The following is a 16,015-nucleotide window of genomic DNA, read 5'->3' as shown; positions in this document are numbered from 1 at the left end:
ACACTTCATTAGCTACTGAACTAACTCTGTTGAGAAAAAGCACTACTAACTCCTTATTTTGTAGTCTGACAGTAAAAATCTTTTAAGCATAAGCTGTTTGACTGTAAAGGGTATTTACATACATACTCTATATTTAGATTGTATCTTATTCTAAATAAATTTGAGTCTAATAAATTAAACTTTCTGTAAGAATTGTAGATTTTTATGGGTATTAAATGATATTTAGCATTTTTACAGGAGCACGCAAACAGAGAAGCTCTAAAAGTAAAATAACATAGCTGTCATTTTTTGCAAACGAGGTCATGGAATGAAGTGAAGGGTTTGTGCACATGCAAGATGAGAAGAAGGAAAAGATGAAAACTTTTTTAAGACCCAAAGCCAATGTTTATTTTCAAAAAATCAGAAAAACTCCCCCTTTTAAAGGATTACAATAAAGATCTGGAGGAACAGAACAACTCTTAAGCATAACTGCATGCAACAGTACAGAAAGAATGACTTCTTATGAAGTGCTGTGGACTAGTCTTACACCTTCTGCCATTAGAATAGAGGGAAATACTCATAGACCAGCATTTTCTATACATCTTGTTATGTGTTTTATCAGGAAAATTTCATTGGCAGGTTCCAGCAGATAAAAGTGATGTCCAGGAAGCTTGTACAAGGAAATATCTCCACTTGTTAGATCGTGCCAGGCTAAAAAAGGATATTTAAAGTGTCAGAGAAATGTCAACTATTGTGGTCATTGTACATAACTATAACTACATAACTACATAATTATTTTAAATCCTGTATCAACTGTTTTGGGTCATACAATGAGACTGCTCTGTTGATTTGTTTCACTTAAGAAGGAGATAAAAGACTCCAGAAAACTCTTCATTAACTGATTCGATACAACAGGAAAATGTGTAAGTATAAGAGGAAAACTATTTAAGCAAAATACCTTCTAAATCGTATGGTTTATCTTCAGACCCGTTAAAGCAGGTAACATCACAAGAGAAGGGGGTGCTGCCTTCTGGCTTCTCAAAACTGTGAACATAAAAAGTAGTAATAAAACTTCCCATAAGATACCTCTATTTGGGGTTTGCTTCCACATACAAAATAGCTTTTTCTTTCTCCTCCAAAACGTAACAAACTTCAGGAATTAGATTATGCAGAACATCGGGAGAAGGAATTACTGTATCTGTAAGATTCTTAGCTCCTTACCCTACTGAAATTAGGTCTAAAATTTTAAACAAAGAATGATGCAATAGTTAGGGGAAAAAAAGAGCTTCAACCTGCAATAAAAATTCTCACCTACAATAAATGATTATGTTGTGTGCTTATATTCAAGTTCTAATGTTTCAGGGCCTTATCAGCGTCAGGTTCCTATGGCTAAAATGGGTCCCACATCCCAGAGTATCCTTGTCTTTGCGAAGGTAAAACACCTTAACCACTCAGCTGTGTGAGCTGCTGTGTAACATCCAGTGGGGACAGCAGTTAGGACAGAAGCGGCCAGTTGCTCTCCAGATGTGTAGAACACAGGGATTCTTTGCTTCTGGTTAGGCTCGGGGGCATTGGATCAGCAATGCAGTGATCCTGAAGCATGATCCATTGAGTTTATTAGCCTCAGAAAACAATAAAAGATGCAAGAATATTCCTTTTAGTGGCTACTAACTTTGGATCCTAAGTAGAACTGTAATTCTACCGTGACCTGTTCCCGACAGTAATAACAGTAGTGGTTGCTACAGTAAGCTGTGTTTTCATCTAGGGCTTAAATACTAGAATATAAATGGAAGAACACACAAAGGAGAAAATGATGTTTACTGTTTCATATTCTTTTTGTAACAGAAATGAGAACAAATTACAGAGAAAGAAAAAAAGAAAACCTGAAATGATCAGACAGAATTAAAACCATAAATACAAATATAAATGTAATACAACATTGTAGAACTTACGAAAATGTCTGAAGAACTCTCATGTCTTCTCTTAAAGCAACTAGCAGATGTTTCCTATACTCTTCATTTTGCAGATACTCAGAAGGAGTTCCTCCAAGAAGTTCTATATATCTAACAATGTCTTCATCTTGTGCATCATATATGTTTATGCATTTCATGGGAAGCAATGCTTTAGACTGTCAGGACCAGACAAAACAGATCAGGTGTTGTATATAATATACTTTAAAAAAATATTTTCATTAAGAGTTGGCTTGGTAAAAAAGTACAAGGATTGTCTGTCTCGAAAATACAATGGCTGATTATTTTAACAGCCACAGAGAATACTTCTTGGAAAGGGTTAGTAGACTGTGTTTGCTGAAAATACAGATGATGAGTGAGCCAAGTACCCTCAAGGTCTGAAACTTCCACAGACAAATAGCCGTTAATTTAATCTTATTCTAAGTTTGACTCTCACTATTGAAATACAACTAATAAAATAATCTATTTAAGAAAAAGAAAAGCCCAGCAGTGGACAGAAATCCGACTAATGTAGGACTGGAGAGACCAACCGATTATGGAAATTCAGAGGAATAATAATTGCTTCCATGAAGTACTAGCTCATACTCAGGATTGCTAAGAAGCCCCAAAACCAGAAGAATGGAAATAGCAAATGTTGACTGAGGACAGGAGGACTGGGAAAAAGCCGCTTCACTGTTGTTTTCCTGAGAAAGACTAGCAGAACCACCAGGACCTCAGAAGGAACTGAGGACAGATTAAAAAGCCAACAAAGAATGACAAGGGAAAGAAAGAGACAAAGGTACTGGGGGCTGGGTTTATGAAAGACTGGGTTAAGAGAGTTATTTCACACGTTACAGAGTAGGGAGTCGCACTTTACGTTTTGTTTTGATTACTTTTTAGTATTAAACGAAAGGCCGTAGTAAAAAATACAGTACTGGGAAAAGGTAGCATTAGTTTAAGGTGACTGTTCTCCCTAGGCTAAGGTTAGCAGCAGTGAATATTCTGTAACACGAAATTCTCTGTCCGCCTCGGAATTAATTTCCTCTAAGAAAACAGAACATTTTTCTGCATGCATTCAGAAGCAATGCTCGTTTTGTATTAAAGCCACTCTGCATACCATGCTGTCAAATGTTACTTTTACTCTTGGTAGCTAACATACTGTTTTGTTTCGTACTATTAATGATTCTGTAACTTACGACTGGGGCGTGTGCCCCTGATGTAAAAAGATGGATCGGCTCTAGTCCGTACTTTTCTTTCAAGTGTAGCGCAACTGCACAACTAACGTAAGATCCAAAACTGCAGCGAAAAGAGAAATTAAAGCAAAGTAAGCAAACACATATGTAAAAACTGGAAAGTTTAAATATAATTTGAATTTCAGTGCTAACTGGCTATCTTGAACAGTTACTGAAACCATGTGTGACATGTAAATTATAGTGATATTACCTAACTGACATGAAGTATATTCCTATACAGTCTAGTGTTACCAATCAGACCTTTTTTAATCTCTTTCTTTTAGCAGTCTCCTTAATTTGCAGTAAGGACAGATATTTTGAATACTTGGGACTAAGTGATCTTCAAAATCGCTGTGTATTATGGGTGGTTCACCACCTGCATTCATATAGAGCAAGCACTGATACAAATATTAACAGTAAACACAATTACGATTTATCAGTGGGGAAGGAAAAAAAAAAAAAACCACGAAACACAACACTGCCATTTTTAGAAGACATGGTGCCTGAAGTAACAAACAAATAACCAGGGTCTTTGAGATCAATGGCATGTTTTAGGATAACTTGACAAAAGACCTTTGCAGAAGTGTATTTTCCTAATGTTTTTGCAAATAAAGGCAAGTAATTGTCTACTGGAGTTCAAAGATAAAGCTCCTTCACCAGGGTATCTAAAAATGTACATATTTTTACCTGTGACCAAAAAATGCAAATGGTTTTTCTTGCAATTTTTTTAACAAAGCACTTGTAACTTCATTAACGATGTCTGCCATGTCTTTCGCAAAAGGCTCGTTAACACGAGATTCTCTTCCAGGAAGCCTTATAGAACACACTGCAGCAGAGGTGGAGGAAGGGAGGGAAAAGAATTACAGTTATTTCAAATAGAAACACTAAATTAGATTAAAAAATTTAGTTAAAATTATTCTGCAGAATATATAGATTATTTACATGAATCCTCCTTACAGTTGAAACAGTGTATTTGCTATTGCTCTTACTGTCTTTTAATCCTGTGAGAGATGAGGTTTCCAGCCCTTCCTTTACTCATAAATGTTGCTTCTCCAATTGATCGGATTGATAAATGCCTTGGCTCAGAAACCCCACAAGGTCCTGATCTCAGCTGAGGTTTCAAAGCAACTTTATTACCATACTATTAGTATTAGTAACAACCACAAATTCATTAATTTCAATAATAGCAAGTTTGAGGCTTGCGTAAAGTACATCTTTTCAAGGGCAGCATTAGAAAGTTAAACTATATTAGAATCATATGGTCTCTGTTTTCTTCTTTGCAGGCTCTTCAGCACTGCATGTAGTAAAATGCAGAATCATAGTATAAACTGATGGCAATTTATATTTATGGCAATTTATATTTATATGGAAGGACATATTACATGCTTTTATTATATTCCTTTCAAAATTGGGGATTTTCCTCTGACTGTTTAGAGGAAGTAAGGAATGAATAGATCAGAAAAAAAATGTTGGTTTTCCAAAATCTCCTTGACATCACGCATACTGCCAAACTCATATGGAAGTATTGGGTCAGACGCAAAGTATTTTAGAAGAGTAAGAATAAACCACTACCTAATACCATAGATAGCAGTACAGAAAAGTTTGCGTGTTCTATACTTCCTTTCTGCACAAAACATCTCTGAAAGAGCGTGGTGCACCCTGATTTTATTCATCTGTATCAGCAGTTGCTCCTTGGCCATCTCCTTAGCAACTTTGTTGGAAGTAGTTCCAGTGGACAAAAGCTTTTTTTTTTTTTTCCTTTTTTTTTTTTTTTTTTAATTTCAAGGAAAATTTGATGTGACTTGCGCAACTGTTTACAGGAAGCATACAAGCATTTTGAGGACTGGTACAATTGCAATGGCAATGCTCTCTATAAATGCTAATTTTTTTTTTTTTTTTTTCTTTGTGGAAGGTCTGGAAAATGGCCTTGTTTCCTCTTCAAATAGTTCAGCAATGGATCTTTTTAGTGCTGATATAGCCCGACAGCAATGAGAATTACTTCGCACTGTAACTAAACGTCATTTCACTGTTATAAATCCATAGTTTAAACTTCAGGTTTGGTACAAGGAGTGCAAAACCACGCAAATACTCTGGATAATGGCAATTCATTCTGTGCAGTCTCTCAACATTAAAAATAGCTCTCATATCTTCACTGTTAACCTTGCTGATGCCTTTTTTTAACATATTAACAATATGCCAGTGTATTGCAGTTTCTGAATCATACCAATAGTTTCTGAAACAGTCAAGCATACTATAGTCTTGTGAAATTTAGCTCTGAAGATACAACTTTTTAACCTAGTCAAATATAATTTGATCCAAGGTGCTACAGAAACTTAGTACACTTAGCACCCTAATGGAAATGCTAATTCGTAATGGAATTCCTTTCTGGATAAGACCCATTGGAAAAAGATTGCAGTGCTCTTAAGAACATTATATTCCATTCAAAAGATTTGGCTACCGTGTATTTCAGACTTGCTTAACTTCTGCTTATAACTACGCAAATGACTCACCTTCAACTGAGCTGTTGAAGAGTTTGCCCCATGCAGCAAGTTCAGAAGTTCCACCTGCAGCCCACGAAAAGCAAATCAGCCTACAGAGAGCATCTGGCTTTTTGTACGGACAAACAACCACCTTCTCCATTCCTAAAAAAAACCCAAGAAAACAACACATCATTCTAGAAGAAGACTCTTCAGGTACAGGAAAATTAGAGTGAATTAAGTCTAATTTGAAACAGTGGGCTGCAATATTTTCTGTCATCAGAACTGCTTGTGCTACAAATACAACACGTTAAATATGAGATGATCTTCATGCAACAGTGGAAACCAGTTCGGCTTTTATAAATGGTGATGGAATACTACTGGGCAATACCCTTGGTTAATATTTTCTCCTATTTGAGTCATTGACCACAAAGAACATAACAAGCAGCAAAATAAATTTATATGGGATTTCAGGATGATCATTTAAAAACACAGGCTTTTAGAACATACACAAAAATATAAGATCCATCGAAAAACCTAGAAAACGTAAGGACTACCTACTTCAATATTCCCTCTACTACAGTGGTACAATGGATGTCTAGGGATGCAGTTTCTTTATATACAGGAAACATCTATGAATTTCTCTTTCTTGTATTTATCTAGTCTCCCCTTAAATTCCTATGAACAGTGAGCATCTACGACATCCTCTTGCAATGAGTTGCACAGCTCTCCTATCTGTTGCATAAAGAATGATCTCCTTTATTTTTAATCCAACTCCTACAACTTGATGGCCACAGGGTAGTACAGTAAAGAAAGTGAATGGTGCATCTCTCAGGATTTGCCACTGAGCATTTCTGAGATCTTCTCTCGTATTCCCTCTGTCCTCAGTCAGCTCTTTCCTGAATGAAAAGGCCTGGTTGGCCTAGGTATCCCTCACATGGCAGTGCTTCCATACTCATGACTATCATTGCTGCCCGTCTCTGGACTTTTTCTAATTTTGTTATATCCTTTTTGAGATGGTGGAGTAATCAGAGCCACATTCAGCTTTATCACAGCAGCTTTAGTATTTTTGTTTACTGACTGACAGAAGTAACAGCTGAAGCAAGATTTATAACTACTCCTTCCTTCTTGCTGAGAAGGAAAAATAGCATCGAAGATGCCAGCCGCATTTGTCTCTAGCATCAGATACTGTCTTTACTATCTGAAGAAGAAAGCAACTCTCAACTATTTTTATTCTTCTTTCCCTATTTTCTTGTCCTTCTTGCTGATTAGATCTGTGGACATAAGCACTGAGGTGACATCCTACAACCTATAGCATATCAGGCTGTGTTCTGTCAAAAGAACCTGGGAACACCATGTGCAATAGAAATACCTGGTAAAGGTAAATGAATTAGAAGCAATAGTGATACAGAACTTTAAAAAATGTTTTTTTGGAACCATTAGAATAAACTCACATGTTCTTGTTAAAAAGACTGAGAAAATAGTAATTAGGAGATAACAAGCAGCAAAATTCCATTTCCAAAGTGCTGAAAATTGTTACAGGTATTATTTCTTGGTGTGAATATAGCTCGGTGTATGCCAGGGCTGATTCATCATAAAATACACCTGTATGCCTACATGCAGTCTTTTTAACTGCACAAAAAGTTTGAGAAAAGCAACCAGATCAGAATAGGCAGCAATTCATACCTATTTTAAAACTATGTAATGCAAGCAAGGCAGAAGAAAAGCTACCCAAATGTTGCTGTGGCTAAAACCTTCTGGTTTTTCATGTATGTTTAAACTAGAAAGTTTGTCAACATTTGTTAAGAATCAGTTCAAAGAAACTATAAGAACAGCAAGCCAAACAAAATTGTATCAAAAATCAATGGGCAGATGATGTAAGCCTAAAAATAGCTGAAGGATAGTGGAACCAGTGCTGCAGAAGACATAACTCCTCCGATTGATAGATTCATTTAGCATCAGTACCATTAGTCCCATTTACACAGTCACTTCTTCCACAAAAAGACACAAAAACTCAAACATTTCTGCAACTGGTGTTTTAACTTAATAGTCAAGTAAGAAAAGCAAAATCTCTTCTCAAACTGATTCCAAAAGCGATACAAACATTTCGAGCATGATAAAGTACATTTAGTCAAAGTCCTTCAACTATTTAAAGATACATTACCAGTCACTGAAAATCTTTCACACTTTCTACCCATACAGGTTTCAGCATCCAGCTTACTTTACATGCAAATACCTTAATGGTCGGGAAGACCCCCAGTGCTGGGAAATGACAGCCTGAGGGTGGACCCACTTCTCAGCGCTGCACAGCAAGAAGCAGGAATCAGAATTTGTATGTATCAGCAGATACGGGAGCAAAGCCAGCCTTGCAGGAGAGGAGGGGATGTCCACCCAGGTGGCACAGCCACCTGCTTTAAGTCTGTGCTTAAGGGGAGGAGCCCACGCCCTGGATAAGAGGCAGGGACTGAGGCACACGGCATCCCAAAAAGGAGACAGAAGCATCACGTGTTAGGTGTCACACAGAGCATTTGGCAGCAATATAAGGAAGGTGCACCACATCAAGCCCAGGGATTTAAAAAGCAGAGGTTAATATGTCCATGACCGTACAGAACTTACAGCAGTTTTAATACACAGAGGCCCACAGCCTCACTGAAGAAAAAGTCTGCATAAAGTAACCAAGAAAAGCCAGCCTTTTGTAAGAACTATATTCAAAAGTACAGTGCTCACACGTCTGCGAGACAGTTTTGCAGGGGTCTGAAAATGTTAACGTAGAAGACCATCACCTGATTTGGATAAAACACTGCATTTGGTTCGTAGGCCAGTTATAATTTCTACAAGCTGGAAGACATTGCAGTGCATGAACAACACACTGTGATTACATACAATGATTTTATATTATCTCCTATGTCGTGTTCCTGGGGACCAGATGCTGTCAGCAACCTAAAAACACCAGTATATTTTGTAAGTGCATTTGTAGTACTAGGAATATTGGTGCCTTTTTTTTTTTTTTTTTTGTGTTATTCTACCAAAAATATCAGTAATGGTAAATAAAGTAAAAATATTCAAAAGCAGTGACCAAAACTAAGCAACCTGAGTGCCAAAATGGGTTCTGATGCTTAACTTGAGACACATAAGCTGGACTACTTTGTAGTTTTCACATTATTCTTCATTCTTCCACATTTCTCTTTGACATTTCTAGGAAACCGAAAAATCTGTGGTATTAAGAGAAAAGCCTGCCTGTTGACCTAGCCAGTCAGTAAGCACTGCTCCTTTCCCAAACGAGGTCTGCAGTCTTCTGCTCACTTCTGATTTCTGCTCTCCTGGGGAAGCCTAAATCAGCGCTTCTGACTGCAGCAGTTTCTGTGGGAACTGAAGGCTGGTCCCGGGCCCTGCAGCTGCCACTTCCAAATGGCAGCAAAAGTGCAAACTGTTGCTAAGGCTTCTTTCACAGTACTTTTATGTTGTAATTATTATGAAGTAAGATGAGGCACACCTATGTTTCGAAGGTGCACAATTTAAAGCCTCTTATATTGGCTAGTCCTGACTGGTAAGATTATGCCTAATACTGCTTCTTCATATGATATATCTGCTATCAGAGGTATTTGATTATAAGGCACAATTTATAATGAAGCATGTAATATGTTTTATTTATTCCTACCTCAAACTGTACCACCTGTAAAATGACACCCAGTGTTAATGTTATGAACGTCAGCTATTATAAACATCAGGCCCACTAACAATGTTCCTTAAAGTAATAAAATACTACTGGAAACAAATATTTCCTAACTAAGGCTGAAAATAAAATAAGTTAAGAATAAGTTTTTGAAAGTATAGCATTAATCAAATAGCATGATATTTCCTTAAAAATAATGAAATTATAAATTGTATGTGTTGGTTGTTTTTGTTTGCCTTCTAAATTTTTTCTTGGTATGAAAGGACTAGAAATTTAATGGTTTTCATATGAAAAAATAATATTTTCACAAATTAAGTAGTTCCAGGAGATGCCACTCTCAATCAAAATTATGTTTGCCATTTCTAGGGCTGAAGGTAGGAGAGGACTTTGCATATAACTGTCCTGGTTTCAGCTGGGATGGAGTTAATTTTCTTCTTAGTAGCTGGTATAGTGCTGTGTTTTGGGTTTAGGATGAGAATAATGTTGATACACTGATGTTTTGGTTCTTGCTCAGTAGTGCTAAGCTGTTGCTAAATAGTTGCTAAGCAGTGCTTACACTGGTCAAGGGCTTTTCAGCTTCCCGTGCTTTGCTGGGTGCATGGGGGTGGGGGGGCACAGCCAAGGGGGCTGACCCAGCCTGGCCAAAGGGCTGTTCCGTACCATATGACATCATGCTCAGTATGTAAGTGAGGGAAAAAGAAGGAAAGGGGGGACATTCGGAGCGATGGCGTTTGTCTTCCCAAGTAACCATTACGTGTGATGGAGCCCTGCTTTCCTGGGGATGGCTGAACACCTGCCTGCCGATGGGAAGTAGGGAATGAATTCCTTGTTTTGCTTTGTTTGTGTGCGCAGCTTTTGCTTTACCTATTTAACTGTTCTATTTTACTTTACTTCAATTATTAAACTGTTCTTATCTCAACCCACGAGTTTTCTCCCTTTTATCTTTCCAATTCTCTCCCCCATCCCACCAGGGGTGGAGTGAGCAAGCAGACGTATGGTGCTTAGTTGCTGGCTGGGGTTAAACCACGACAATAACCAACTTTGCCAACTCAGTACTAGTATAGAACAGAACAGAACGGAACGGAATGGAATGGAATAGGATAGGATAGGATAGGATAGGATAGGATAGGATAGGATAGGATAGGATAGGATAGGATAGGATAGAATAGGCTATTCAGTTGGAAGGGACCTACAACAATCATCTAGTCCAACTGGCTGACCAAGTTAAAGCATGTTATTAAGGGCATTGTCCAAATGCCTCTTAAACACTGACAGGCTTGAGGCATTGACCACCTCTCTAGGAAGCCTGTTCCAGTATTTGACCACCCTCTCTGTAAAGAAATGCTTCCTAATCTCCAGTCTAAACCTCCCCTGGCGCAGCTTTGAACCATTCCCACGCATCCTATCACTGGATACCAGGGAGAAGAGCTCAGCACTTCCCTCTCCGCTTCCCCTCCTCAGGAAGGGGATCAGCACCTCCCTCTCCACTTCCTCTCTCCCTTCCCTTCAGGAAGACTAACGGTCTGTAGTTCCTTGGGTCTTCCCTCATGCCCTTTTTGTAGATTGGAATAACATTGGCTAGCTTCCAGTCAGCAGCGACCTCCCCAGACTCCCAAGACCTTTGATAGATGATCGAGAGGGGTCCTGCCATAACATCTGCTAGCTCCTTCAGTACTCTGGGATGAATCCCATCAGGCCCCATGGACTTTTGAACATTCAGCTGATACAGCTGGTCCCTTACAATTTCAGTGTCCACAAATGGAAATTCACTGTTCTCACACTCGTGGTCCTCCGACTCAGGGGACCGGGCAGCCCAAGGCCTATCAGTATTATTAAAGACTGAGGCAAAAACCAAATTGAATGCCTCTGCTTTTCCTTCATCCCTATTAGTCAGATGACCATCTTCAACAAATACCAGTCCAATGTTTTCTTTAGATCTCCTCTTGCTATTAATGTACTTAAAAAATCCCTTCTTGTTATCTGAAACAACACTGGACAGTTTCAACTCTAATGGAGCTTTGGCCTGTTGTGTCTTCTCCCTGCATATACGAACTACAGCTCTGTAACCTTCCTGTGAAGCCTGGCCCTGCTTTCAGCGATCATACAGTTTCTTTTTCCTCTTGAGCTCCATGAGGATTTCCCTGTTCAGCCAAGCTGGTCTTCTGCCCTGCTTGCTTGACTTATGACACAGTGGAATTGCCTGCTCCTGTGCATCTAAAAGGTGGTTCGTGGACTCCTAAGCCCTCAAAAGCAGATTCACAGGGTACTCTGCTAAATAGCTCCCTGAATAGCTTGAAGTCTGCTCTCCTGAATTCCAGGGTAGCAACTCTGCTGTCCTTTTTTCTCATTACACTGAAAATTTTAAACTCAACTATTTCATGATCACTGTGGCCAAGAGAGCCACCTACCATCACATCCCCCCCCCCCCCCCCCCCCCCCGCCCTCCAAGTCCTTCTCTATTCATGAATAGCAAGTCTAGGAGGGCATCTTTCCTAGTTGGCTCACTGAGTGCCTGTGACAAGAAGTTTTCTCCAACAAAGTTCAAAAATTTCCAAGACCTTCTCATCACAGCAGTATGATATTCCCAGCTGTTGTCTGGGAAGTTGAAATCTCCCATAAGGACAAGGGCTACCGATCCTGAAATTTCTCCTAATTGCCTATAGAATAACTCATCAGTGCTTACATCCTGGCTGGGCAATCGGTAGTAGATACCCACTGCAACATCATCTCCTTTATTTTCCATCCCCCTTATCCTCACCCAGAGGCTCTCAAACACATCATCACTAACTGTAAGGGCTGTACAATCAATCAAACCTTTTCCTTATGTATAGTGTGACACCGCTACCTTGCCTGCCCTGCCTATCGCTCCTGAAGAGCCTGTAGCTCTCCATCCCAGCACTCCAATCATGGGACTCATTCCACCAAGTCTCACTAATACTAGCTCTGGGAGCTGAGCAACACTTCCAGTTCATCCTGTTTGTTTCTTATACTGTGTGCATTGGTGTACAAGTATTTCAGATACGCTTCTGAGCCCTCTGTGCTCCCAGGAGCAGTGTAAATGTTCTTGTGGTTGTTTCTTCTCGGTGCTGGTCTTAATGCAAGTTTTGTTGTGAGGGGTTGGTCCCTCTGACCTTGGCAAGACTGCCTGCGCGGGTTCCTCCTCTATCTCATTATGCGCTTCATCTGTCATACCCAGGGCCTTGTACCTGTTCTGTGAGGGTATCTCAGAGGGTAACTTAGAGGGTAAGGAGGGGTTTCTCTTAGTGCTCCGTGCTGTAACCTTCTTCCACCTCTCCTTATCCCTTATGATGCTGCCTTCCTCCTGGCACGAAGCAGATCCAGGACCTGCCTCCATAGTGGCCATGCTGAGTTGGCTTCCATGCATCACAGATGGCAGAGTACGGCTCCAGTGATCGATCTCTCTCACAGACTCTCAGATACTCCTCAGAAGTTCCTCATCCTTAAAGGTTTCTTAGTTGCTGCTTTATGGCAATTTTCAGTCACTTTTGGACCACGATACTAATACAAATGGACCTAATGGTAAGTCAGGAAATGTCCTCATTCTCTGAAAAACGAAACTTATTTAATATCTATTGATGGTATATGACAACATCTGCTATGCTATATAAGCAGCGTGCACTCTGCAGATTATAGCAACAGAAATGCATGAACTAAACTGTCATTTCTAGCAATTTGCAGGATTAAAAGTGGGTGAAACACTTATGGGATGACTAGTACGTATGATTCTTTCAGAAATTATAATGAAATAGTGCAAGAGTAATTTTTTATCCAGTAGTTATTAATACTGGAAACCCACCAATGTAATTCTTGTTTAAGAATAGCAACATTGCTGGGGCAGTTGTAATTCACTAACAGTATTTCAATGATGTGACTCGTTTTGAGCAGTAAAATGAGCACATACAGATCCCTGAGGTAAAGCAGCAAAGCAGCATGTGTTTCTCAGTTGCACACATAGGATTTAAAGAACTAAGTTGTGTATGTTGCTTAATAAAGGTTGACTTTTAATATTGACAGTTGTGAAATACATTGGATTATATATAGTGTGAGCGGTTTAATTTGTTTTCTCCTCTGTCAGTCATTATTTATTGTCAATAATTATTTATTATTTTAACAAATCTGCACCATTTTTAGCACCTTTACTGCAACTATACTTCATTTCGTGGTCACTCAACTTCAACGGATAAAAGCAAGGATACACTTAAATCTTTCTCTTAAAGATCACCATTATATGCTTATATGGAGAGGCATGCAATTAAGCAGATCTCACGCCATCTGAAGGAAAGCAGTAGTAAGCCTCCTCTCTAGGACAGTCTTGAGACAGAGACAGTCTTAAAGTAATCAAAAATAGCATGCATCACAACTTGTTATTACTCTTAAGTATGGCCTCAGAGAATTATACACAAGTAATAAAATAGGAGTCATGTAAATGAAACATGGAGAGAAAAGCAGAATTTGCAGAAATTCTTCCTGAGCAAGAAAGAAAATAAAATTAAAAGTACTCAGAGAAAACAGGAAGCCTGGAGGGACTAGGTTCCAGTAGAAAAGCTGACTTTCCAGACTTGTAAAGAGAAATAAAGCCTGGAAGTTACATAAAAATGGTCAGTCTGTATACAGGGCTGGCCATGGGAAATAAAAGAAAATTAAATGGACATTTTTGTTGCTGTCTTAGGAGGAGATGAACATGTGTTGACCTATCATTATCTGAAGCATCATAGTAACTGATAGAAGTGCTTCACTGGTACAACCAACAAAAGTGCTTCTGAGAAAGAACAGAAGGGCTTCCCAAACCCGGGGAGCCTCATGGGAGCCGAGAGAGCTACCGGGAACCCGCAGCTTGCACGACAGCAGCTGATGAGACCTGAGTGGGGCCAGAAGCAACAGCAACCCCCACAGATATAAAGGAAGCCCTTAGGGAGCGCCAGCAAAAAGGGTGGGCGAACAGGTGTGGTGCGGCAGTTCGTGCAGGAGGGCATGCAGGAAGGACGCTGAAGCTCTGCCAGCTCCACCAGGGAGCAATGGTCTCCACCCGGCAGAAAGCCATACCTTCTCCAAGCTCTGCACCCACCACAACTGACACAGCTTCCCAGACAGAGCTCTGGTGGGAACACGCTGCCACCCAGGTGCCAGGCTGCAGGGTGTGCCCTACTCTCAGTATGGGATGGCAGCAGTGAGCACACCTGTGGGAGGTGCACCCAGGTAGAGGAACTCCTCCATTTAGAGCAGAGCTCCGGGGGGAGGTGAGTAGGTTGAGGAGTATCAGGGAGAGCGAGAGAGAGAGACTACTGGAATCGCACCCTGCCTTCCCTGAGACAGGCCCAGCAGGCAGACAGGACCCATGACATGGAAGATGATTGCCTATGCTCTCTCTGCCTGGTTGAACACAGTGATTTAAGGGATAGGGGGCAATGGCGACAAGTTCCTGCCTGGTGCAGCAGGCACGTCTCCTCCGTGATTGCCCCACCTTCCCAGGCCCTCGCATAGTAGGTATGGGGCTCTGCAAGTGGAGCCGAACGATGACGAGGACGATTGTACATTCAGCTCAGAGGTGTTGCCAAGGTTAAGCTGGCCTACGCCCTGCATCAAAACCCCTTCCACAAAGAAAAGAAGACCGGTCATTGTCATAGGAGACTCTCTTCTGAGGGGAACAGGAGGCCCAGTATGCAGACCGGACCCACTTCTTAGGGAAGTCTGCTGCCTCCCTGGGACCCGCGTTAAAGATGTGAAGAGAAAGCTTCCTACCCTGGTACAGCCCTCAGATTACTATCCATTATTCATTTTTCAGGTAGGCAGCAATGAAGTTGCAACTAGAAGACCGACGGCAATCAAGAGAAACTTCAGGACCTTGGGATGACTGGTTAAGGGATCAGGATCACAAGCAGTGTTCTTTTCTATCCGTCCAATTGCAGGGAATGATGAGGGAAGACACAGGAAGAGCCAGCAGATCAATACCTGGCTCCGAGCGTGGTGTCACCAACAGGATTTGGGGTTTTTTGATCATGGGTCAGTTTACCCAACACCAGGCCTGCTGGTGACAGACAGGGTACACCTGTCTCAAAGTGGGAAAAGGATCCTTGGACAGGAATTAGCAGGGCTCATTGAAAAAGCTTTAAACTAGATTTGAAGGGGGAAAGGGATAAAACCAGGCTCACTAGAGATGAGCCTGGGGCTGACATGCCAATGTTTGAGGGACGGTGTGCTAGCGAGGTCAGTCTGCTCTCTCAGTGGAGGTAGGGGATGGAGATCTATGTGGCAGCAAAGACGCAAAGGCTATGGATGTGTTAGAAACCACAGAAGCACCTGAGAACGGTCATGTACAAACTAGGGCTTTTCCCCCAGAAAGCTGGTGGGATCAATAGCCCAACTGAAGTGCATCTATGCCGATGCACACGGCATGGGCAACAAACAGGAGGAGATGGAAGCCATTGTGCAGCAGGAAAACTATGTTGCCATCACACAAACATGGTGGGATGACTCGCACAACTGGAGTGCTGCAATGGATGGCTATAAGCTCTTCAGAAGGGACAGGCAAGGAGGGAGAAGTGGTAGGGTAGCCCTGTAAGTTAGGGAAAGGTTTGATTGCTTACAGCTTAATGATGGTGACAATAGGGTTGAGTGTTTATGGGTAAGAATCAGGGGGAAGGCCAGCAAGGCAGATATCATGGTGGGAGTCTGTTATAGACCACC

The 16,015-nt window shown here is 40.6% G+C and overlaps 1 protein-coding gene across 1 annotated transcript; it reads right to left on the bottom strand.

Annotated features, from left to right (window-relative positions):
• Positions 1-556: 556 nt before the first annotated feature.
• Positions 557-7,931, bottom strand: OLAH (oleoyl-ACP hydrolase; the record flags this gene model as incomplete). Its single annotated transcript, XM_082329610.1, has 7 exons — positions 7,874-7,931; positions 5,671-5,802; positions 3,848-3,986; positions 3,125-3,224; positions 1,932-2,107; positions 938-1,023; positions 557-690 (listed from the first exon to the last, which is right to left on the bottom strand). The coding sequence occupies exons 2-7, from the start codon at positions 5,798-5,800 to the stop codon at positions 557-559; spliced, it is 765 nt and encodes a 254-aa protein (XP_082185736.1). The 5' UTR covers positions 5,801-5,802; positions 7,874-7,931.
• Positions 7,932-16,015: the final 8,084 nt, after the last annotated feature.

This window comes from Platalea leucorodia (assembly GCF_965183815.1).
Source record: "Platalea leucorodia genome assembly, chromosome: 1".
NCBI lineage: Eukaryota > Metazoa > Chordata > Aves > Pelecaniformes > Threskiornithidae > Platalea > Platalea leucorodia.
The sequence above is the reverse complement of the archived record's forward strand: the minus strand, read 5'-3'. Positions and strand labels throughout refer to the sequence as shown.